At 34.9% G+C, this 23,647-nt stretch overlaps 1 protein-coding gene across 2 annotated transcripts in view; it reads right to left on the bottom strand.

Moving 5' to 3' along the window:
* Positions 1–23,647, bottom strand: part of LOC138331954 (ATPase MORC2-like) — a 67,097-nt gene that overhangs the window by 33,233 nt on the left and 10,217 nt on the right. Inside the window, exons 5-23 of one of the 2 annotated variants that reach the window (XM_069279850.1) lie at positions 22,645–22,735; positions 22,190–22,298; positions 21,697–21,759; positions 20,595–20,812; positions 18,229–18,474; positions 17,377–17,422; positions 16,813–16,898; positions 16,250–16,390; positions 14,326–14,480; positions 13,507–13,522; positions 11,997–12,100; positions 11,518–11,623; positions 9,536–9,629; positions 9,046–9,084; positions 8,160–8,336; positions 7,725–7,937; positions 7,036–7,287; positions 6,080–6,179; positions 1,080–1,122 (exon numbers count right to left, since the gene is read on the bottom strand). In XM_069279850.1, the coding sequence (XP_069135951.1) occupies positions 1,080–1,122; positions 6,080–6,179; positions 7,036–7,287; positions 7,725–7,937; positions 8,160–8,336; positions 9,046–9,084; positions 9,536–9,629; positions 11,518–11,623; positions 11,997–12,100; positions 13,507–13,522; positions 14,326–14,480; positions 16,250–16,390; positions 16,813–16,898; positions 17,377–17,422; positions 18,229–18,474; positions 20,595–20,812; positions 21,697–21,759; positions 22,190–22,298; positions 22,645–22,735 (2,299 nt within the window). Of the gene's footprint in view, positions 1–1,079; positions 1,123–6,079; positions 6,180–7,035; positions 7,288–7,724; positions 7,938–8,159; positions 8,337–9,045; positions 9,085–9,535; positions 9,630–11,517; positions 11,624–11,996; positions 12,101–12,998; positions 13,024–13,506; positions 13,523–14,325; positions 14,481–16,249; positions 16,391–16,812; positions 16,899–17,376; positions 17,423–18,228; positions 18,475–20,594; positions 20,813–21,696; positions 21,760–22,189; positions 22,299–22,644; positions 22,736–23,647 lie in introns of both variants that reach the window. The other variant, XM_069279849.1, reaches the window with a different exon arrangement.

Raw genomic sequence — 23,647 nt, 5'->3', positions numbered from 1 at the left:
TATACTCTGAAGGCCAAATCATGAAAATATGAAACAGAAATAAATTATATATTTATGATTTTTAATTATAAAATTTATTTTCTTGTTTTAAGTAAAATCTACGAATATTTTGACAGGTGTAAATAACCAGCTATGTGGTATGTTTCATAGCAAAGTCAGTAAAACGGCAGAGACACATGTACAACCTCCCAAAATCTATACTTCCAAGGTCAAGGTCGACCGAGTCAAACACTCAGCTACAATTTATCAGACTGTCAATTTTAAATATTTCATCAACAGTGTGTATTTCAGCAGGTTTACAATCAATAGCCTTACATATCTGACCACAGGAGAAAAGGACTGTGGCAGCGTTTCTGTAGTGTCTTCATGTTTCAGAAACTGGTTAACTCACCACGGTTAATAACTGAAGAATTCAAATTAAAATGGGCCTTGTGTTATTTGTAAAATTGAATTTGTCTAATTTTGACTTGGCGACAACCCGAGGCAGTGTTATCCTTGACTTGGGCTTGCCTGACGAGGTAATATTAGTAAGGCACCTTTCTCATCCAGTTTTCATGACAAGCAACACTCCCGAAGTCTAGTCGTCGCAAATCCATACACAACACTTCAAATCGTGTCAAGGAAGAAGAGACTTAAATTTTAAACAGTCCATAAAGATGCTTCCATTTTTCGTTGTTTATTACAGATTCATTGAGGTTTCCAGGTTTGTCTATTAATCCTCTATCAGACATCGGCGTTGTGAACATTTCGTCTATCAAAGCAACATATATATAGAAAACAAACTGTGACAGTGTGTGTTTTTTTAGTAGATTTTTAAATCTATTTTGACATTTACACTAACTATCCTCTCACTTTCATTTAGTTAAACACACTGACCATCCTACGTATCCCAATGTTTTGAAGGACGATAAAATCAATAAGGTTTGGGAATGCCCTTACAATTTATGGAAGACAAGCACAAACCCAGGGAGCTACATGACCCCCATGGTCTATACAGACTCCGGAGTACTGATAACATGTGTGAGATATCTACGTTATGGACACATGTCAGCCATGTCCTGTCTGTGATCTGTACTTACCATTTACTGCTTACTAACGCCTCAACCTTTGTCCCTATCTCAGCTGTAACAAACGAGAAAAAAAAAAGAAATTACTTACATTTACAATGCAATACTGTTAGCAGTAAAGTTAAAATTATTACTCAAAGTCACAATGCAATACTCTCAAGAGTAGGAATTTCAGAACTGTTACACATAGTCACTGAACAAATTCCAATGCCACAATTTTGACCTTGATCTTATTGGACCACCATGGCCCATCAAGAAGATGGTTTTCACATCAGCTTAAATTTTTGTTAAAAGGTATTTTTTATCCAACAATGTAATTACTCAATCTAAATCCAAATTTTGTGCCACTGACACTTAAACATAAGCTTCATTCAAACAATTACATATCTGAGTTTTATTATTATTTTTTGTTTTAATTTATTAGATAAAAGATTTATCACACCAAATTAAAAATCTGCAAATTATTTATTTACTTATTCATTCTTATTTTATTATAAATACAACATTCATGTATTGGTTGTCTCCCTTGATTGATTTTTCTTGTGTAACACATTCTCATCTACATTGTAAGCCCTACAGATTCTCGTTAGCAGAGAATTAGCTCTGCTTTAAGAGCATACCAGTAATATAATGCACACGATATATAGCTACGATGGCATCGAGCCGTGGTGTGACTTTTCTGGTTAACAGTATGCATGCAGCCGCTAATTTGCTGTTGAACACATTTGCATGCTATTAGATAAACGTAGGAATCCATACAGTAATACTGCCGGCATTCCTTCTCTTGTCAAATTACACCCATAAAAATGTTTCTCTTTAAACCTTTTACCAAAATGAGTCAATACACTTAAAATACAAACATAAAATTTCAAATGGCTGATCCGCAAGGAATATAGCCACAATCTGACTGCAAAGCACAAGAAAGAGCAACGGGAAATCGATTAGTTTTACCAAACCATGTTTTTCAATTTTTGACAGTAAATTTTTGGAAGTTGTAAACGGCATAGATTCCAGAACTATAGTGTTGTTGGAGGCAGTTGTCAGTATTTTATCTTGATGACCTGCATGGGTAACAGATGGATCCGCTAGAGAGGAGGAAATTAGCGAGCACGGAGAAAAAATGGCTTCCTTCACACTCCTAATGGAGTTACATCTTTGTTGCTGCGTTCCAAAGATTTCCAACTTAAAATTGATTGACCACAATACACAATTCCATTTGTACATACTAAAATCTACATTAATCATCAGAAATAAAATTTTAAAACATTAAGACAATAGAACATCAGGTGTAAATTGATGAATATAAATGCTTTCCAACAAAACCTTGGCAAATTCACAAGTATCTGATATTTTTAGACACACTCTGCTTTTGGCAACATCCGCTTTCATGATTTTTGACAAGAAAGGCAAACCCGTTTATGTGCAATTTTTTAAAGGAACATAGACACGCTGAACATTGTTAAAGGCACACTAGGTACAGAATATATCACTATTATGGTCGGTTGAATTACACGGTTACGGTCGGATAAATTAATTGTTTTAACAACAGCTGGACATAATGTATCAACTATCACAGATGGACAATTAATGATACATTCTAACTGAAACTGAGGGGAAAATGTCCTGAATTAAAAAACATGAATACCTTTATTTTTTCATATTTATTTAATATCAAATACGTTTTAAAGATTGTTTTAAAAGAAAATTTAAGCTCCGTTCTGTTCAAAGGTAAATATTATGGTTAGACTTCAACCTAAAAATATTTTTAATACCCGGTATTTATAGACAATATCAGTAATGGAACGTAATTTAAGTTTAACAAGAATTATGCTTAAATCTTCTTAAAAGATTGATCACATGCATGTAATGATAGTAGAAGACCAAGTCTCAGTAAGATTATAGATTTAGATTTACTTTGTCAAAAGAAGAATTTGACAAAAAAATCAACTTCAAATCAACTATTATTCTGAGTTTTCATCTCAAAAATACTAGAACCAGGTAAAGTGTTTTCTTCAAACTTTGACTATTGTTTGTTTATGGATGCAAATAGGTACCTTTACCAAGTTTCAGTACAATATGAAAGGCAAGTTCTCAAAATCAACCAAAATTCTCAGTGCTTAACCCGAATGTTGAAGCTGCAGCTAGCAGGGAGACAGAACTCAAAGTGACAATAAGGAGGATGTGACAGGAAAGGATGTGTTGTGATAGACATGGGTACACTTAATGTCTACCTTTATGACAAGGGCACAAAGCAATTTTTCCCCCAAACAGATATTTTAATTTCCAAATTCAAGATATCACCCTTTTTTCTTTATTAATTTCATGCATCTTTCTTCATTGATTTTCCATTGATGCTAAAAACAAATCAAATCTCTGGTTGATTTGATCAGTTTCATAACCAATATTGCATTATTTTCATTTAAAGCTCCTATCCAAGTTCATGTAATTCTACCCAACTGTACTACTCACAATTTAATATCCAGTTCTTTATTTCAGTCTAGGGTTGAACTGTTCTTTATTCTAATTTTGGATAGATGTCAGACTGATTAGCCCTATTTGTTTATTTATTTTTCTTTATTTTTTATCACAAATTAAGTATAAATTTAAAGATAATACTTCCAAATATGTAATGAATTCTGATAAATGTCCAAAAAATAAATTGATTTTTCTCTGTCTGTTGTGTAGACTAGGATCTTTAATTTTCACTGACAATGAAGACATCATATTTGACCTAATAAGCAGTCGTCCCTATAACTGAAGAAATTGTACCATCTTGGTACTGCCTGTCTGCATGCCTATCTTTTTTCTGTACCAATATGAATGGCAATTATCAGTTAAGTGACAAGATCTACAACCCTGATTGATATCCTATACAAAACATTTTTTTTGCCTGTTGCATAACATAAATTAACCCAAACAGTGTATGATTTTATCAGAGACAAGTTAACTTCGCCTCAGTAATTGATACAAGTTGTTATATTTTTAAGCCTCAAGATGTTCAAGATCATATCTTGTGTGCATTGCAAAGCTCTTGTTTAAAGGGAGGCAACTCTTACTACTTTTCAGGAAAATGAAAAGTGACTTGTTTCAAATTTCCTTTTGGTTGCAAATAATGTGTAGTTATTTCCTAGTTATTGTTATTGTTTCCTTGTAGCTTGAAGCTTTAATGCCATTATTCAGACCTAGTAATCCTAACTGGAATATATATATACGACATCATATTACCGCCTCACTATCTCTGATAAGTAAACAAAGAAATCTCCATACATACATACAATGGCTCAGACTAAGAAAATAGTTTGATCTTGTGTATTTAATGGACTGATCATTTAAAGTCAATGAAACCAATGTCAATTGGTAGATTTTACATAGAAAATACTGATACATAGGCACTAAAATAGATTTAGCAAGATACCAATAATTTTCAGATCCTCCCCCCTGTTATAAGATTTCTTTGTCTCCTCCTAAGGTGTGATTTTTGTAATGTATTACAGAACATCTAATATAATATTTGGCATTTATATTCATAGAAATTTAATTTCACAATTTGATCACATTTATATTGTACTTGTAACAGAAAGTATCATTCTATCTGCCAGTGAAATACCTTAAATTGTCTTGCATACAATAGTAACTTGGTATAATTCACATCATATATCCCATCTCATGTGGCATGTCTTCAGAGAAGTGGAAAATTTACAGAGCATGCACAGACAAGAATTCCACGGAAGTGGATGTGTCGCCTACATAGCATCACAAAAAATAGTTATTTACAGTTGTAAATATTGTTAATAATTAGGTGAAGTTATCAAGTCTCGTAACTCTTTCAAATATTGATGGATTTTGAGAAGTATCAAACCCATCTAAGATCTTATTGATATAAAGCAATATACCAAATTTGGTTTAAATAGGACAATAAATACTAAAGTTGTCAAGCGAGAACCATGTTTCAACAATTCTAAAGTCCTGTAACTCCTGCAAATATTGACGGATTTTGAGAACTTTCAAACCCATCTAAGATCTCATTGATAAAAAGCAACATACAAAATTTGGTTTAAATTGGACAATAATTACTAAAGCTATTGAGCGGAAACCATGGATTTATCTGTTTAGACGATTTTAAAGTCCCGTTACTCTTGCAAATATTGATAGATTTTGACTATTATCAAACCCATCCGAGATCTCATTGATATATAATATTTCATCAAATTTGGATGAAATTGGACGATAGATATTCAAGTTATCGAGCGGAAACGATGGATTTTTCTGTTCTGAGGAGTCTCTTGCAAATATTGACAGATTTTGACCATTATAGAACTCATCAGATATCTCATTAATATAAAACAATTTATATCTCATTAATATAAAACAATTTATAAAGTTTAATTGAAATTGAACGATAAATATTTAAGTTATCGAGCGGAAACCACGGATTTATCTGATTTGACAATATTAAAGTCCCATAACTCTTGCAAATATTGACAGATTTTGACCATTGTCGAAGTCATCCGAGATCTTATTGATATAAAGCTATATACTGTACCAAATTTGGTTGAAATTGGACAATAAATATTTAAGTTATCGCACGGAAACTGTTTTCCAGACGCTGACAACGCCGACGCCGACAAAGTGATACTAAAATGTCGCCCTTGCATTACAGGTGACACAACAAAATGGTCATTGCAAGGCAGCAGAAACATCTGAAAGTACACTTTAATTTACTAACATATTATTTGCACCTCTTGCGATTGAAATTTTGGTGCTGCAGTGGCCAAGTGATTAAGATGTTCACACATATAACCCACATGACCTCCACCTCTGGGTCGCGAGTTCGAACCCCATGTGGGGCAGTTGACATATACTGATCCCTAGTCAGTGGTTTTTCTCAGGTTACTCAAGCTTTCCTCACCAATAAATCTGGCACATCCTTAAATGGCCATAGCTATAAGGTACCATTAAGTAGAGGAGCAACAGTGAAAATGTAAATATCATATAGAAGTTACTTAACTCACCATTACTATCTGCATCATTGTACGATACTTGGTTTGTTTCTTCTGTATCAGTCTTAATTTCTGTTGAGGTTTCCGACACCTCCATCTCGTCACTGGAAGACTGGCAGAAAGATAAAAATATAGAAGATTTATGAATACACATACCAAAGTCACTGTTAAATCATTTTTCGATTTCTTACAGTTTTAGCAAATGGCAGAATTTAAACAGATACAAATGTACAGTACAATAGGAAATAATAGTGTGTATTTCCTTTTGTGGTTTGGCGCTTTCATATTATTCTATTGGCGAACCAATGGAGCAATAGAGGCAATTAATAGTATATCAAACAAATCATGTTATTTTTATATTCTTTGGTCTATGGCACCTACAGAAACAAAGAATGTTTTACACAACTAAAATTCATGTAATACTGCAAGTGAAATGATAAATTGATGTATTCATGTACTGACAGAACTTAAGATCAGTACATTTACACTGATTAACAAGATTAGAATTTAGCAGAATACTGTTCAATTATATCAGTCAAATGAATGAAAGATAGGACAAAAACAGGAACTGACAATGAAGGAGTGAAATGAAGGGAAATAACTCTGGTAGATCAGAATGGCATCAGATGGAATTTGGGATTAACATCTATCAGTAAAGATAGGCCAACAATATCCCAACATAATATGAAACTTTATTTCTATTTATAGACAGCTTTTTTTCCCTATAAAGCCATCTTTGTGTACCTAAATAGCAGACAAATGCAGCATGTTTTAGTGCTAGTACATAAAGACCACCACCAAAGGGACAGAAGAAAAGTGGTCTTTATAGCCAGGTGGTCTTTACACACAGGTTCAATTGTGCTGAAATTGGTCGTTTGGGACCTTAGAAAATTGGCCTTATTAAGCAGGTGGTCTTTATAAAGTGTTGGACCCTAAGGCAGGTTTTACTGTATTTAATCCATGCTTACCTCTTCTTTGTCAGGCTTTGTTCCTCGTCCACGTTTTTTTGCGGGTGTTGGTTCCGAGTCAGACTCTGTAAAGATACCAGCTATTGGTTTGGTCCTGGTACTTGTGGCTGAACCATCAGAATCTGACTCCGAGGAGAAGGCCTTCGCCCGCTTAGCCGGCACGATTTCTTCCTCTTCCATATCTAAGGATGAAACAGCCGTTGACCTTCGTTTTGTTGTCAGAGCTTCAGACTCTGCTGCATCTGACGAATTCTGTTGTAACAAAAAAACAAGTTTTTTCATATCTATACATTTTGAAGAATCCAGTGGAGGTTGCCATTTTAAAATAACATTCTGAAATCCTGACGTCATTTCATTGTTTACTGACATCAAGTCATAATGCCATAATGAATCTCCAGCCAATGGAAAGCATTTCAGGTGACTGTAAACGTCTTACTTAGTTTGATTTTGACGTTTTTCGTATTGTCTTTTCTGATTCATGTACAGCGCCAGATATTTGTAAAAGGGTATTTCTGGTGTTGAGACACAGAATTGTACTAATTCATATCCATGCTAATAAATCATAATTCACAGTTTTTGTCATTTGTGCTAAAAACTTACAGTATATAAGAATAATGACATCTGCAAACAAATTACTTATTAAAAGTCACTGGATATTAGGCGGAGTTTGTAATAAATAGAACACTTACCCGAGACGTTCGTGGTGTGGGTTTTGTAGGACTTGGTTTGGTCGTCGTCACCTTTGGTTCTGGTTTGGACTTGGACTCACTTCTGGGTTTCTGTGTTGAGGTGACCCTGGGCGTGGAGGTCACCGTAGGGGATCTGATGGGGGCGCGGGACTTGGAAGCACTTGCAGCTTTCTTGGCAGGGGGAGGGGACGGGGGTGCTCTTCTTGCTGCAGCCTGAAATTAACAAATAAACAAATGGCTATCAAATTCAACTGTTGGAGCTGTACAGTTTCTGGTTTGGCATGGAAGGGTTTAATTAACAATGATTACTAACAATAATGCAAAGACATTTAAGACAGTTACAGTTGAACATTAAGTGGACACCAATTTTTTTTTATCTTAGTGTAAAATGAGCATTTAAAGTTGTTGAGGATAATTATGTCCTAAGGACTTCACCTTTTTGGCTGCAGCTTCTCTTGCTGCCTTTAGTTGAGCTAATCTTTCTTCCTCTTGCCGCTCCCTTTCTTCTTCTTTCCTTTTTCTCTCCTCTTCTCGTCGCTTTCGGTCTTCTTCTTCTTTCCTCTTTCTGTCCATTTCTGCTAGTTGCCTCGATGACATAACTGGTTTATGTTTCTAGAGTAGAAATATTGAAGTATAATTGAGACAAAGTAATAGAACTAAGCACTAGAAATTGTGTAGATGGATGAACATGTAAAATAAAAGCACACTTTCTGATGCCCTCATCACTAGACTTAGTCATCCTGATATATAGAAATTTCTATGAAGATACTATAGATGTTTACATAAATATGAAACGCTCCATTACAGCTGAATGCTACTAAATCATTGGTGTATTAAAGACCAATCTAGTATGACAGAACACCTTACACATCTTCATCCCAATATAACATACACATTTCATTATGTTTCACAAACACCTATTCCGTCTGGGCACATTAGAGTTATCTCCCTTGTAGGAAGATAGTGATTGTGAGGTAATCATTTTGTGAGCAAAACTTGCTTCAGTTTCTCTTAATATGATGTTCTGCTTCAAACAACACACCTACCTACAAGTGCAGATAACACTTTTTTTATGCAAAGACAGAATATCTCTTATCAGAATTTACGAGTCTAACGTAATGGGCAGATAAAAACTTTGCTAAATACAGCCATCAAGGCATGAAAATACATGTTCATGTTTACCTTTTTCACACTAGTCATGGAAACATCACAAAACTGCAAGTGTGGAGGATGTTGATGTTTTAAATTTGTTTTCTTTCTTTATTATATAAAAGTAAAGTCTAGCTGATCTTAAATTCTAGAAGTATACCAATAAACATACCTGCATTTTCTCCAGTTCTTTAGCCTTTTTCTTGATAGCCTGTGAAAACATCAATAACATAATATAACTCTCTTGTACTTGTCATTAAATTTTCAATGCCAGAATAATATTTATTATTTCTTCTCCAAAGCAAATATGACAGTATAAATATTTTTACTTGTTCTTAAAAAGTGCCAGTTGTCAGTAAAACCATTGAATAAGAAGCACCTTCACTGAAATATACAGTAGCTAATATAGAATTTTGTACCACCATGTAACCCAATACTCTGTGTAACTCATCGAAATGTAACTCATGACTTTATATTGTAATCTCAACAAATCATACAGCAGTTTAGAGCAGTCTACTAGCCAGTAGTACCGCAATTATGATGGTTTACAACATCAGTCACTCAAATTCATTGTAACTAGTAGTGAACCAATTAGCACCTACACATGCCTAGAGTTATAACCTAGACATGCCTAGATCTAGGCTAGCTTTTTGTAACTTTACCTCCTCTATATCTTTCTGTTTCTGATCCTGAGATTTGACAGCTTTCTTGAATACTCCTTCAGATATATTCATTTTCTGTTCAGCTGATGAACATCTACAATATAATCGTAATAATCAACTTTCATTTCAGAGTCATAATTCATAATTAGAATATGCTTATAATAAATTCAAATTATGAAAGTGCATAAATTATTATAATGATTGTCTTCAAATATCTGGCATAAGTGTAGACAACAGAGATAGTTAAATGCTTCAATACATCAAATCGAATTTGGTTGAAATGGAAAGGAAAACCTTTGGCCTATAATTGACAACTACCTGGTAATCATTCAGGTCACGTCATCCTTGCTTTGCATTTTTGACACATCATTATTTGAGATACAATGTGGTGCACAAGGGAGGAGAACAAGAGCCATTCACCCCCTTTGGTTTTGAGATCGGAGAATCTCGACCCACTTGATCGGGATAAAATTCTTCAGCTGTCAAACACTCGGCCAGCCTGGTGTTGGACATTTAAGAATCTTACCTCTCTGGTTGAAATTGTCTCTAAAGCGTGTGAAAGAATTTATTAGTCTTCAATCACTTTGGTGATCTTTATAGACAGGTTTACCTGATGGCGCCTGATTGATGTGATGTCCTCTAGATTATAACTTACCTGTTGTGTGCCACATCAGGGTTGATAGCACACGACCAGTCATCAGGGAAATCCTTCCCTATGTTGTATGTAGATTATAACTTACCTGTTGTGAGCCACATCTGGGTTGATAGCACACACCTAGTCATCAGTGAAATCTTTCCTGATGTTGTATGTAGATTATAACTTACCTGTTGTGTGCCACATCAGGGTTGATAGCACACACCCAGTTATCAGGGAAATCCTTCCCTATGTTGTATGTAGATTATAACTTACCTGTTGTGTGCCACATCAGGGTTGATAGCACACACCCAATCATCAGGGAAATGCTTCCCGATGTTGTTTGTAGATTATAACTTACCTGTTGTGTGCCACATCAGGGTTGATAGCACACACCCAGTCATCAGGGAAATCCTTCCTGATGTTGTATGTAGATTATAACTTACCTGTTGTGTGCCACATCAGGGTTGATAGCACACACCCAATCATCAGGAAAATCCTTCCCTTGTTGTATGTAGATTATAACTTACCTGTTGTGTGCCACATCAGGGTTGATAGCACACACCCAATCATCAGGGGAATCCTTCCCTATGTTGTATGTAGATTATAACTTACCTGTTGTGTGCCACATCAGGGTTGATAGCACACACCCAATCATCAGGGAAATCCTTCCCTATGTTGTATGTAGATTATAATTTACCTGTTGTGTGCCACATCAGGGTTGATAGCACACACCCAGTCATCAGGGAAATCCTTCCCGATGTTGTTTGTAGATTATAACTTACCTGTTGTGAGCCACATCTGGGTTGATAGCACACACCTAGTCATCAGTGAAATCTTTCCTGATGTTGTATGTAGATTATAACTTACCTGTTGTGTGCCACATCAGGGTTGATAGCACACACCCAGTTATCAGGGAAATCCTTCCCTATGTTGTATGTAGATTATAACTTACCTGTTGTGTGCCACATCAGGGTTGATAGCACACACCCAATCATCAGGGAAATCCTTCCCTATGTTGTTTGTAGATTATAACTTACCTGTTGTGTGCCACATCAGGGTTGATAGCACACACCCAGTCATCAGGGAAATCCTTCCTGATGTTGTTAGGGTTGATAGCACACACCCAATCATCAGGGAAATCCTTCCCTGATGTTGTTTGTAGATTATAACTTACCTGTTGTGAGCCACATCAGGGTTGATAGCACACACCCAATCATCAGGAAAATCCTTCCCTATGTTGTATGTAGATTATAACTTACCTGTTGTGTGCCACATCAGGGTTGATAGCACACACCCAGTCATCAGGGAAATCCTTCGCTGATGTTGTATGTAGATTATAACTTACCTGTTGTGAGCCACATCAGGGTTGATAGCACACACCCAGTCATCAGGGAAATCCTTCCCTATGTTGTTGGAGGAGAAAGGTAATGTCCGCCACTTCAGACACAAGTCTGCAAAAAAACACAAGCATGTACTCTCATATGGAACTAAACAAACATGTAAACTATTTTAAATTCCCAATTACTGATTTTTGTGATTTCACAGCAATGTAGACTCTATGGTTGTTTATTTTTTTTAACTTTGTCCTTTACCTTTCCCCAGCGATTAATTCTGCATTTTCCTTTTTCCCCGAAAGACACGAAATTTAATCGCACAAGAAAATTGTTGTAGACTATACTCATTTTCTTTTATTTCAACAATGGACTGGAATGTCTTCTAACAAAATTTGGTTACTTTTATCCCATCTGTTGGCAAATAGTTTTCCTAGTCACCATAGTAACCAATACATAGGGCTTTCCCCCCCCTAACACCTGTATTACCTACCACACTGTAATGTAACGTTGATCTGCATGGCCCTTTTTCTTGCATACTTGTTGTCTTCAGAAGGAGGGTCCTTCCATCGCTGGCTCACATAACCAAAGTTCTCCCTGAATATCAAAAAAATACAATTAAAGAACAGGAGATAATAAATATATTTCTATGTATAAAGGCAATAAATATAAGCTATTACCAAGGAATCTCAATAGGGGATAATAATAATTGTTTAGTGATGTCATAATGATCCATTTGTAACCGATGATCCTATTCAGATCATGACTGAACATTTCGTAATCGATTAAAAGGTTCAGCAATAATGATTTTTCATTGTTTACTTCTCACAACATGTTTCTTACCATGGCAGATTCCACTAAATATAAACATTATAATCACAAAGTCTAAGAAACATTTGGTCAATGTAATATATGTACCCGGTAAGTACAAATAAGGTCTGATGTGATGATTAACAATCATCAGAGGGTTGTATTGACAGGTCATTTTACCCATTAATCAATTATGGTTTATCAACAGATTGGACATGATTTTCCCCCCACATACATGACTTCTATAACATGCATTCTATTCCTTCCGACTATGCCTAATGATTATATAATGACAGGAATCACAAATGAATACCAAAATATTCTATCACAGATGAAATTTGCTTATAACAACATAATCCTACCGTCACAATTTCAAAATTCTGAATGTGTATAAAACGGCTATTTTGAAGTCATTCAGTATTAATCTATGTTTTTTTTGCATGGAGTCTATAACCTCATAATACATCTACTTCAGTAGTCTGGGATTAAAAATATTTACAGAAACACATAGTTAAACAGATACATATAATCCACATCTCTATGGACTAACAAATAAATTATGGTAAACTCTGAAAATACTGTTAGAATGATACCTTGTAGGTTAAAGTGTATATTGATACATAGACGTCAACAGTGGATATTGAAAAGATGGGTTTTGTTTTATCAAATTATCAAAGTGACTTACCAGAACTTTGTTACACCTTGTTGTGCTACACAAAACAAAGGATTAAAACAATAAGTGAAGGAAAAAAACACAGCAAACAATGGTGAACCATTTGATTTTCTGTTGTTTTTTTTTCTTTCTATCTTTCCATTTCCAAATATTGGGATTTTTTTTTTTCCAATAATCAAAAGTGATTTTTTTTTATTCTGGACTGCTTTCCAGCTTGTGGCTTCATTGATCAATCATGAAAACCATAAAAAAAATTATGGTATGAAGATACTCTAAAACAGCTTTTTTTTGCTGCAATTTAATTTTGAGACATTTTTGTGGCAATTAATTTTCATGATTTCTAATTACCCACAAAATTTGCAAAATTTATTCACTTAAGAAAAGTTGGTTTACGGGGTATTTGAGAATTAAATCCAATTCTTTACTATTTCATGCATTTTTTTTTCCAAATGATTCACCAACAACATGAATTAAAGTTTTCCACACATGAATATTTTCTGATTTCACAACTGTATCTTACCAATGAAATTTACTTCCTGTAAGGTAATAACAATTCTTTTTGCATAAACAACATGTTACTGCAGGATTTCTTCAATAGCATGAATAAGATCATATGTGCAACTCAAAAATAGTTTAAGTTCTGGGAAAAAACCCGTTAAAAGTATGTTTGATATACGATATCATGATATCAACATTAAAGAAGATCATGAAAACAATGAATTGTCTAGTAAACCTTACTACATCATAACAAAATTTCAATATAAGAAAACATGCTCTAATGTGTAATCAAATTTAGCTCTTATTTTTTCAACACAATAAAGCATTTTTGAATTTACACAATCGAAGTGATTGTTGTATTTACAACATCAGAAAATAATTTTTAAGCTCAAAATTTCTGGTACAAAGGGTACTAATAAGCATGTTTACAAAATAAACATAAGTATAACAGACAAACAAAGACCTATCTACTGGGGTATGGCAGTAAGACACCATAAGACTGAATAAAGGTCCTGTAGTCCAAACTGAATTTTCATACCATATACTTGTTAAATTTTGTGGGTGTAAAAATTTACGCTTTACTGTTTTTAACTTTTTTTGCTAATCTTCTTTATAAACTTTGAAAGTGCTATACACCAGATAGAGATTGAAAGGTAAAACCATGCTTTTTGAAAACATTTGCGAGGTATTAAATTTCGTAAATTTCTGCGAGTCTGCTCTCCATGTAATGTTTAGGCCAAACTGAGTAAGACTTCTGTTAAAAATTATGTGTCTCTAATAGGTTATAGAGACATTTATATTGTATGTCTGGTATATATAACAGCCTATCTGCCAGCCATACCTATTCCGATGTCCTTCCAGTACTGTGTCATGTGTTCTCCCATGGCCTTCATCATATGTCGGTACTCCTTAGCGTCCGCGAAGTCTTGCTTGTTGTGTGTCGGTTCTAACACTAAATATGGAATATCTACAACCCCTACTACACCACTGCAGAACCTGTTCAATACAGAAATAAAATTAAATATCAACTTTTACCTGCATAAATGCTAGAATCTCTCCATGGATCTGGAGTAAAATAAATATCAGTTATTTAACCAGAGGGATCTTGGCGCCCACCAAAGAATGATCTATGGCTGACAATGGAAAGAGGGGTCTTCCCTGCTTTTCAAACTTTTTCAAACACACTACATATAAAATTTGAGACAGATCGCTATAGTACTTTCTATGAAATAGAAGTAACAAACTTCAACAATGAAATCCAAGATGGCGGCCGTGCCGCCATCTTGTTGACCTATCATTCACAAAATGCAATATGCACAACTAGGGCCCTAGGGGAACCCACATATGAAATTTGAGAAGAATCCCTTCAGTATTTTCTGAGAAATAGTGGTAACATACTTTAACTACCAAAATCTAAGATGGTCGCCTGTTGGCCATCTTGTTGACCATTCGGTCCCAAAATGTAATATGCACAACTAGGGTCCTAGGGGAGCCTACATATGAAATTTGAGAAAGATCCCTTCAGTACTTTCTGAGAAATAGCGGTAACAAACTTTAACTACCAAAATCCAAGATGGCCGCCTGCCGGATCGGTCCCAAAATGCAATATGCACAACTAGGGTCCTAGGGGAACCTACATATGAAATTTGAAAAAGATCCCTTCAGTACTTTCTGAGAAATAGTGGTAACAAACTTTAACTATCAAAATCCAAGATGGCCGCCTGTCAGCCATCTTGTTGACCGATCGATCCCAAAATGCAATATGCACAACTAGGGTTCTAGGGGAATCTACATATGAAATTTGAGAAAGATCCCTTAAGTACTTTTTGAGAAATAGCGGTAACAAACTTTAACTATCAAAATCCAAGATGGCCGCCTGTCAGCCATCTTGTTGACCGATCGATCCCAAAATGCAATATGCACAACTAGGGTTCTAGGGGAATCTACATATGAAATTTGAGAAAGATCCCTTAAGTACTTTTTGAGAAATAGCGGTAACAAACTTTAACTACCAAAATCCAAGATGGCCGCCTGTCGGCCATCTTGTTGACCGATCAGTCCCAAAATGCAATATGAACAACTAAGGCCATAGGGGAAGCTACATATGAAATTTGAAAAAGATCCCTTTAGCACTTTCTGAGAAATAGCGGTAACAAAAATTGTTAACGGACGGATGGGCGGACGGAAGGACAGACGGACGACGGACCATGGACGAAAAGCGATTTGAATAGCCCACCATCTGATGATGGTGGGCTAATAAAATCATGAGAACACACAAATTGCTTCCATGTCTCACTAAACTAGATATTATAGATATGTAAATTTAAGCAATGTAGAAATGAAGCCAATTTCAGGTCCTAATGACGGCCGCCTAGCGGTCGAAACATGTCGATCACATTGATATCCTGACCAAAATAAAGGAAAAGAATACCTCTTGGATGTTGATTGAGGAGCCTTTATTTCTTGATTATATGTTTTCCACATAGGAAGGAGCTCTACTGAATATCCCAAGGTATCTATCCATGAAGTGTACCGCTATTTGAAGCAAGATGAGCGTTGGTTCTTTTCCTTATATCTTATCCCTCATGATGGCCATTTGTGAACTTTTTTCCTGTTCACAAGATATTTATCTGCCTTTCAATTCTAATGTATTGTTTCTATAGATAACTTTGCAGACTCGAATAATCCTAACTAGCATTGTTTGGTGGTAAAACCAGTAACCATAGAAAGTTTATGCTATACAGCAGACACTAAGGTGTACTTACACTCCTCCATCTGTTTGTGGTCCAACTTTTTCATACATTTTGATGAGTCGACTGCAGTTGTACACAAATATACCATCATGATTGCGATTTTCAAGATTGATTCCGAACACAAAATTAAGTATCTTTGGGTCTTTAAGAGACCTGCAATTAAAATGTGTGATGTGATATATACAATGTAATAGTATTTTTAAGTCCTCATTAATGCCTTCAGTTAAACAATACTTAAATGGAGACAACTTCTAAAATTGGGTGAAATGTTTTTTGCTGTTTGTGGGCAGTTGCACCAGAGGAATATTTCAATTTGAATACGTTGATAAACGCTATTTGATAACGATATAAGATTAGGTATTAGAAATTATATAATTTCTATTACCAAACCTCATAAAATATTAAACATTTAAAACCACAACATTTTGCATTATTCTTCCAAGGAAAATATCCATTTGTTTAGTGATATTTACGCCTAGCTGACAAGACAGCTCAAACACTGTGAACTTTAATATTGTTAAAGAATGACACGTTAATATTTCTACTAGGACTAAACCACTTCCACCCATACGTACTTTGCCTTTCGGTCAGCCACCTGTTTTTTGTATTCCGCTATACGTCTGAATTCTGCTGCCTGTGACTGTGCCTTCCGAAGTTCAGTCTACAATATAAATTAACCAGTCACCTTGATGGTTTTATTTTCAGGTTGATTTATATAATAAGCTTTTGTTTATTATGCTTTGTTTACAAATTTAAAACCAGAAAATCAACTACCTTTGTGAAATGTTTTCCTGTGTAAATTCAACTCTATATTATTTGCAAATCATGATCAGCTCATAGCCATTCACTGTAAAATTATACTTCTTCTAAACTCTCTAATTACAGATAATTGCAGGTGCCAGACCTCTCATAAAGGAAACTTATACCAAATCATTATTATTTTTGCAGGTGTTAAACCTCTCATAAAGAATAACTTTTATCAAACCATTATTATTTCATAATATAGAAAACCCAGCCGACATGTTTTGTTGTTGTTATTTTCATTTGAAACCAAGTTCTCCATAATCAATTTCACGAAATGTTATAGACTGTCAAACTGAGGCTACGCGGGCAACTAAACATTAGTATTCAAAACTTACTCTTTGATCTTTTGATATAGAGCCACTTTGTTTATTTTCTAAATGTCTGAAAAGAAATTATTTCAATATTTATGCAAAGGTAATGTCAAAAATTTATTTCATACAAACATTGAAGCAAGTAGTACAGTCCCTTGATGTATGACTTTGTGTCAAAATTATATGTACTACTCTTTTCAGACAGAAGTATACTGAATAGATGGTAAGATTTGCAGGGATGGTATCATAGCAATTAAATAAGATTTATGAATGCCAACTTGACAGGCAATTCGTCATGAAACTAGTGCTTCACGGAATTTGTCTCTGTCCAGATGGCATTCATATTGGCTATGAATGCCATCTGAAAGACGTTCAATGCTGAATTAATCTTTTCAATAACAATGTGTGGATACATCACATACATGTACAATCTTGGCCTTATCAAGATATTGCAATTCTTTAAAATTCCATTTTTGTGTTTTGCAATTATGTGGCATTAAAAGTTAATGTAAAATGTTTCCTGTACAACTCTTTGTTTTAGTATGATGACCTATCGACAGCTATGGTACAACACAATGTATCATATTACTAAATGATAATTTGTATTGTTCCACACATGTCACTGAGGCTTTGTATGCAAAAACATTAACAACTGCGTCATAAAGCAGAAAACATCAAATATGGCCAATTACAAAACACTGTACATTCACACATTCACCTGTTAAAAAAATGTGAGAATTCACCAAGGGTGAAATTCATAACATGAAAGCAGTTAATTATATATGTACATAATATACATTTAATGCTTAGCCTATATATGGCCCACTGTAATTTTCCATCACTGGACTCCGCTCCTCTTAACAGAACTCAACTCACTTAGCTTTACTCTCAAGTTCCTTCACTTTATGTTCTGCCTGTTTAGCTTCGTCTTTGGCCCGCTGAACTTCATTTTCTGACCGCGTCTTGAACCGATTTGATGAATATTTGTATAACTTAGGCTTATAGAGACTACACATTAACTTTTTAGTCCGCACTTTTTTGCCCTGAATGTAAATTTTCATCCTTGGGTCCACATATAGAATAGATGCATAAGCTCTGAAGGATTTCCTCTCTGGCATCAACCTGAAATAAACCATAAACTATCTTAGAATGTGGTATTTATGGTGGTAATGACATGTAGGTTCTAGGTTATTCCAACATAGTACAGATCTATCTTTCTTCTTAATACCAGTATAAAGCTTTACTTACGTAGTTCAGTTTTACAAGATAATAGTATAAATGAACATGATCCATTTAAAATACATGTATTGTTCAATTAGTTACCCCTCCAAACTCTAAAGAGAAAGCTACTGTAAAACAACTAATTTTCACATGTGATTCAATTTGGCATAGTTTCAGGGGCAAGCAGAAATTATAAAATTAACCGCCGCAAATAAGTGTGCGACATTGATACAGTTAAAACACAAAATTACGTCGCCATGGAGATAAGTTGGATTACAGTTTGTCGTGTTTCACAAGTCAACAGAAACAGGTTAATTATTTGGCTCCCAAGATGCCATTTTATAATGATACTATTTCAAACTTTACCAAATATTCCAAAATCTTCAACTGGCAAATCTACATGTGCACATTTCATGACAAAATGATTTTCTGACCAACCTACCTGTCAACAAGATAATTGTCCAAGATATCTACCCTTCAATTGAATGATTTTCTGACCGACTACCCGTCAACAAGATAATTGTCGAGATACCTACCCTTCATGAATGTTTTCTACCCTACCCGTCAACAAGATAATTGTCCGAGATAATGTCCGAGATACCTACCCTTCAATTGAATGATTTTCTGACCAACCTACCCGTCAACAAGATAATTGTCCGAGATACCTACCCTTCAATTGAATGATTTTCTGACCAACCTACCCGTCAACAAGATAATTGTCCGAGATACCTACCCTTCATCAGAATGTTTATCTGACCAACCTACCCGTCAACAAGATAATTGTCCGAGATACCTACCCTTCATCAGAATGTTTATCTGACCAACCTACCCGTCAACAAGATAATTATCCGAGATACCTACCCTTCATCAGAATGTTTATCTGACCAACCTACCCGTCAACAAGATAATTGTCCGAGATACCTACCCTTCATCAGAATGTTTATCTGACCAACCTACCCGTCAACAAGATAATTGTCCGAGATACCTACCCTTCATCAGAATGTTTATCTGGACCAACCTACCCGTCAACAAGATAATTGTCCGAGATACCTACCCTTCATCAGAATGTTTATCTGACCAACCTACCCGTCAACAAGATAATTGTCCGAGATACCTACCCTTCATCAGAATGTTTATCTGACCAACCTACCCGTCAACAAGATAATTGTCCGAGATACCTACCCTTCATCAGAATGTTTATCTGACCAACCTACCCGTCAACAAGATAATTGTCCGAGATACCTACCCTTCATCAGAATGTTTATCTGACCAACCACCGCACAAGATAATTGTCCGAGATACCTACCCTTCATCAGAATGTTTATCTGACCAACCTACCCGTCACAAGATAATTGTCCGAGATACCTACCCTTCATCAAATGTTTATATGTTTATCTGACCAACCTACCCATCAACAAGATAATTGTCCGAGATACCTACCCTTCATCAGAATGTTTATCTGACCAACCTACCCGTCAACAAGATAATTGTCCGAGATACCTACCCTTCAATTGAATGATTTTCTGATCAACCTACCCGTCAACAAGATAATTGTCCGAGATACCTACCCTTCAAATTTTAATTGATTGATTTTCTGATCAACCTACCGTCAACAAGATAATTGTCCGAGATACCTACCCTTCATCAGAATGTTTATCTGACCAACCTACCGTCAACAAGATAATTGTCCGAGATACCTACCCTTCATCAGAATGTTTATCTGACCAACCTACCCGTCAACAAAATAATTGTCTGAGATACCTACCCTTCAATTGAATGATTTTCTGACCAACCTACCCGTCAACAAGATAATTGTCCGAGATACCTACCCTTCATCAGAATGTTTATCTGACCAACCTACCCGTCAACAAGATAATTGTCCGAGATACCTACCCTTCATCAGAATGTTTATCTGACCAACCTACCCGTCAACAAGATAATTGTCCGAGATACCTACCCTTCATCAGAATGTTTATCTGACCAACCTACCCGTCAACAAGAGAACTGTCCGAGATACCTACCCTTCATCAGAATCAAAGTCCTGTGTTGGATTAGCCAAGAGGATATCTTCAGAATCTGATGTTATATCCAACTCGGGTTCACCATTGTCTAACAGTTTCATATTATACACAATCACAAGTGTTCCCGAGCTGCCCTCAATCTTGTCAAACTGTGCAAAAAATTCCTCTTCTGTGGTAAATGGGGAATATTTCAGTATGAGTTCCATCTCCATGTCGTGCTGGAAATTATTAAAAGGGAAAATTAATTACAAAATATTTTATTTGAAATCATCTCAATACATCAATTTCAAATAAAATGACAGGGGTGGGACAAGTTACTGTAATTATTAACCAACTTTCTTTCACACATTTCGCGACCCAAGTAAATTCGCAAAAATTAACCTCCACGAATGAATGGTTATATCTTAAATATTGATATCAACTTTCATTCAATGTTTTAATCCGAGAATGTTAATCTTTGCAAACTTGTTTTGAAATGGAAATCACTACAATTAGTAGCTACGAAAGAAAGATGATTCACAGTACTACATCCATGTGTAAAATATTACCAATTTTTCCATTTTCCTCCAGAATCCTGTTTAAAAACCAAGACCTGTTTATCAAATGTGTGACATTAATTTCATTACTCATTCAACATTGAAACACTTCTTAGTTCTAGTCTCTGAATTCAAATAAATCTTCAGGAGTTATGAGATGTAGTTTGTATATCCGATTCTTATTTAAATACAAATCATTTCATTTTTCTACAAAGTATCACATATATCTACTCTACAAAGTACTATATCTATTTACAAAGTACTACATCTATATACATGTACAAAGTACTATAACTTTATACAAAGTATTAAATTTATCTACAAAGTATTACATTTACATCTATATACAAAGTACTACATTTATATACATGTACAAAGTGTTAGATTTATCTATAATGTACTAAATTTACATACAAAGTGCTACATTTATCCTAAAGATTATTATTTATGCAGCCTTCTATTCTCAGTTCTGATTATCAATTACAGATATATATTATAATTTATTTCAACTTATTTCACCAACAGCACATATTTTGAAACTTTGTGTACATTTAAATTAGACCTACCTTTGGTCCGGGTGTTGTTGCGTTCCTTGTGTTAACATCAAATGATGGAAGAGGCACAATTACCTACAACACAAGGTTATATAAGGTCATAGTCTATATTACACAACAGTCATAATCCAGATATTGGACATAATGTTAAAAACTACTAGGTCAGGGCATCCAGTGGACTTTTAGCAGTTCCAGAAGTCATATCACCATTTCTCAGAAATCTGAATAGTCAAACCATATAACAAATAGACATGTGCTTCAAACCCAAGAGTCAAAACATATACTCTCAGGGGTCTACTGGATGCCCTATATTAGATCTTTATTTTATGGTGAAACTCTCAAATTGTTAGTTTCTTACATAATTTGTTCAACAGTATATATCCTTCTATTACAATTATTACAGGCCCATTCATCTGTAGGGAAATCAATCCACTTACATAAATCGCCTATTACTGACCACATTACAACTATCCTCCTTCAACCCATGCTATACAGAGAAACTTACTTCATCAATGCCTTCCTCCTCATGGAAGGTTCTGGAGAGGAAGAGACAGGACATGGTCACACCTTTTTTGGTAAATAACATTAGATCATTGCCAATCCTCATGGAGCCACTGTAAACAACACGGTATTAGTTTAGAACAGGGAAACACAAAATCAAGTTTTGATAACAATCAGTCTGGTACTTGTATAATATTTTCCAGATCCAAGATTCCCCCATAGACTTATATTTCATAGAGAATGCACTGTTTGAGATGTTCCTATCTTTGAGATATTTTATACAAACTAACCCTATATTTTAAGAAATCTTCAGGACTCTGTGGAATTCATGGTTTTTAAAACTCAATTTCCATCAAGATGATACACATTTTATTTCATTCAGAAATTCATTTTAGAAAGTCTGTGGTACTTACGATTTCAGACCTTTTCACACAAGACAAAAAAATCCATGGTACTTACGATTTCAGACCGTTTCCGTACATGCCAATAAGTGGACTATCCAGTGACCTTTTCGTTGAACGACCAAAGGTTACAATATCTGCTGTGTCATCTGGAACAATACAGCATAAAATGAAATTTTCTTCAAGTACTGTAAACTTAGTATAATAACAAACATATTCTATTGTTGAGTGAAAAACTGGAATAAATTTTTAAATGAAATGATATGTTTTGAGATTTTTTACACGATAAAATTCGGAGCATTATCTATATTTCCTTATGCTTATGCTCAACCCTCAACACCAAAGTTAATACACCATAATGTCCTCTATACATAGAGGATCTTACATCTTAAATTTATCAAACGAGTTAAATAATTTGATATGAAATGAGCCTTTAGGCGAGAGGCATACCAGATTATTTAACGAGTTTGATGAATTTTATATCACATAGTCACGAGTGCAAGATTCTATTTATCACATAACTTTTATTAAGAGAAATATAAGTGAAACTTTTAATTTCGTCTCTATATAAAACAGAAGAAATCTGGCTTTGATGTAACGCTTCCGTCTACTGAGACAATCATGCAACGTCATAATAGTGTTATTACACATGTGTCTTAGGATATTTATGACATGGCCGTATCACAAAGCTGACATGTTCCCCATACTAAGAAATACAGTAAGTTCTAAAACAACAACAAACGTCCAGCAGGAAAATCATGAGTCTAAAACTAAGTTCTAAAATTAATTCTTTTATAAAGTAAATAATGATGTACGTCCTATCCATATGCAAGATATATTCAGAGAACCTTTTCCTGCCTTTAGCATAAATGTGTTTGGTTTTAAGGAGTCTGCAGTATGTTACCATTTGCCTCCGTGTGATACAACTATTGCCTACTCTGCTACCTCATGAAAGCCAAAGACACCAAAGCTGGACGATCAACCTCATCACAACATACAGTAATACTTGCCTTAATACGGGGGTTTTGTGATCCCAAAACGATGTGGGTTAAGTACTATTT

This window comes from Argopecten irradians, chromosome 9 (assembly GCF_041381155.1).
Source record: "Argopecten irradians isolate NY chromosome 9, Ai_NY, whole genome shotgun sequence".
Taxonomy (NCBI): Eukaryota; Metazoa; Mollusca; class Bivalvia; order Pectinida; family Pectinidae; genus Argopecten; species Argopecten irradians.
This window is presented reverse-complemented; position numbering and strand designations above follow the sequence as displayed.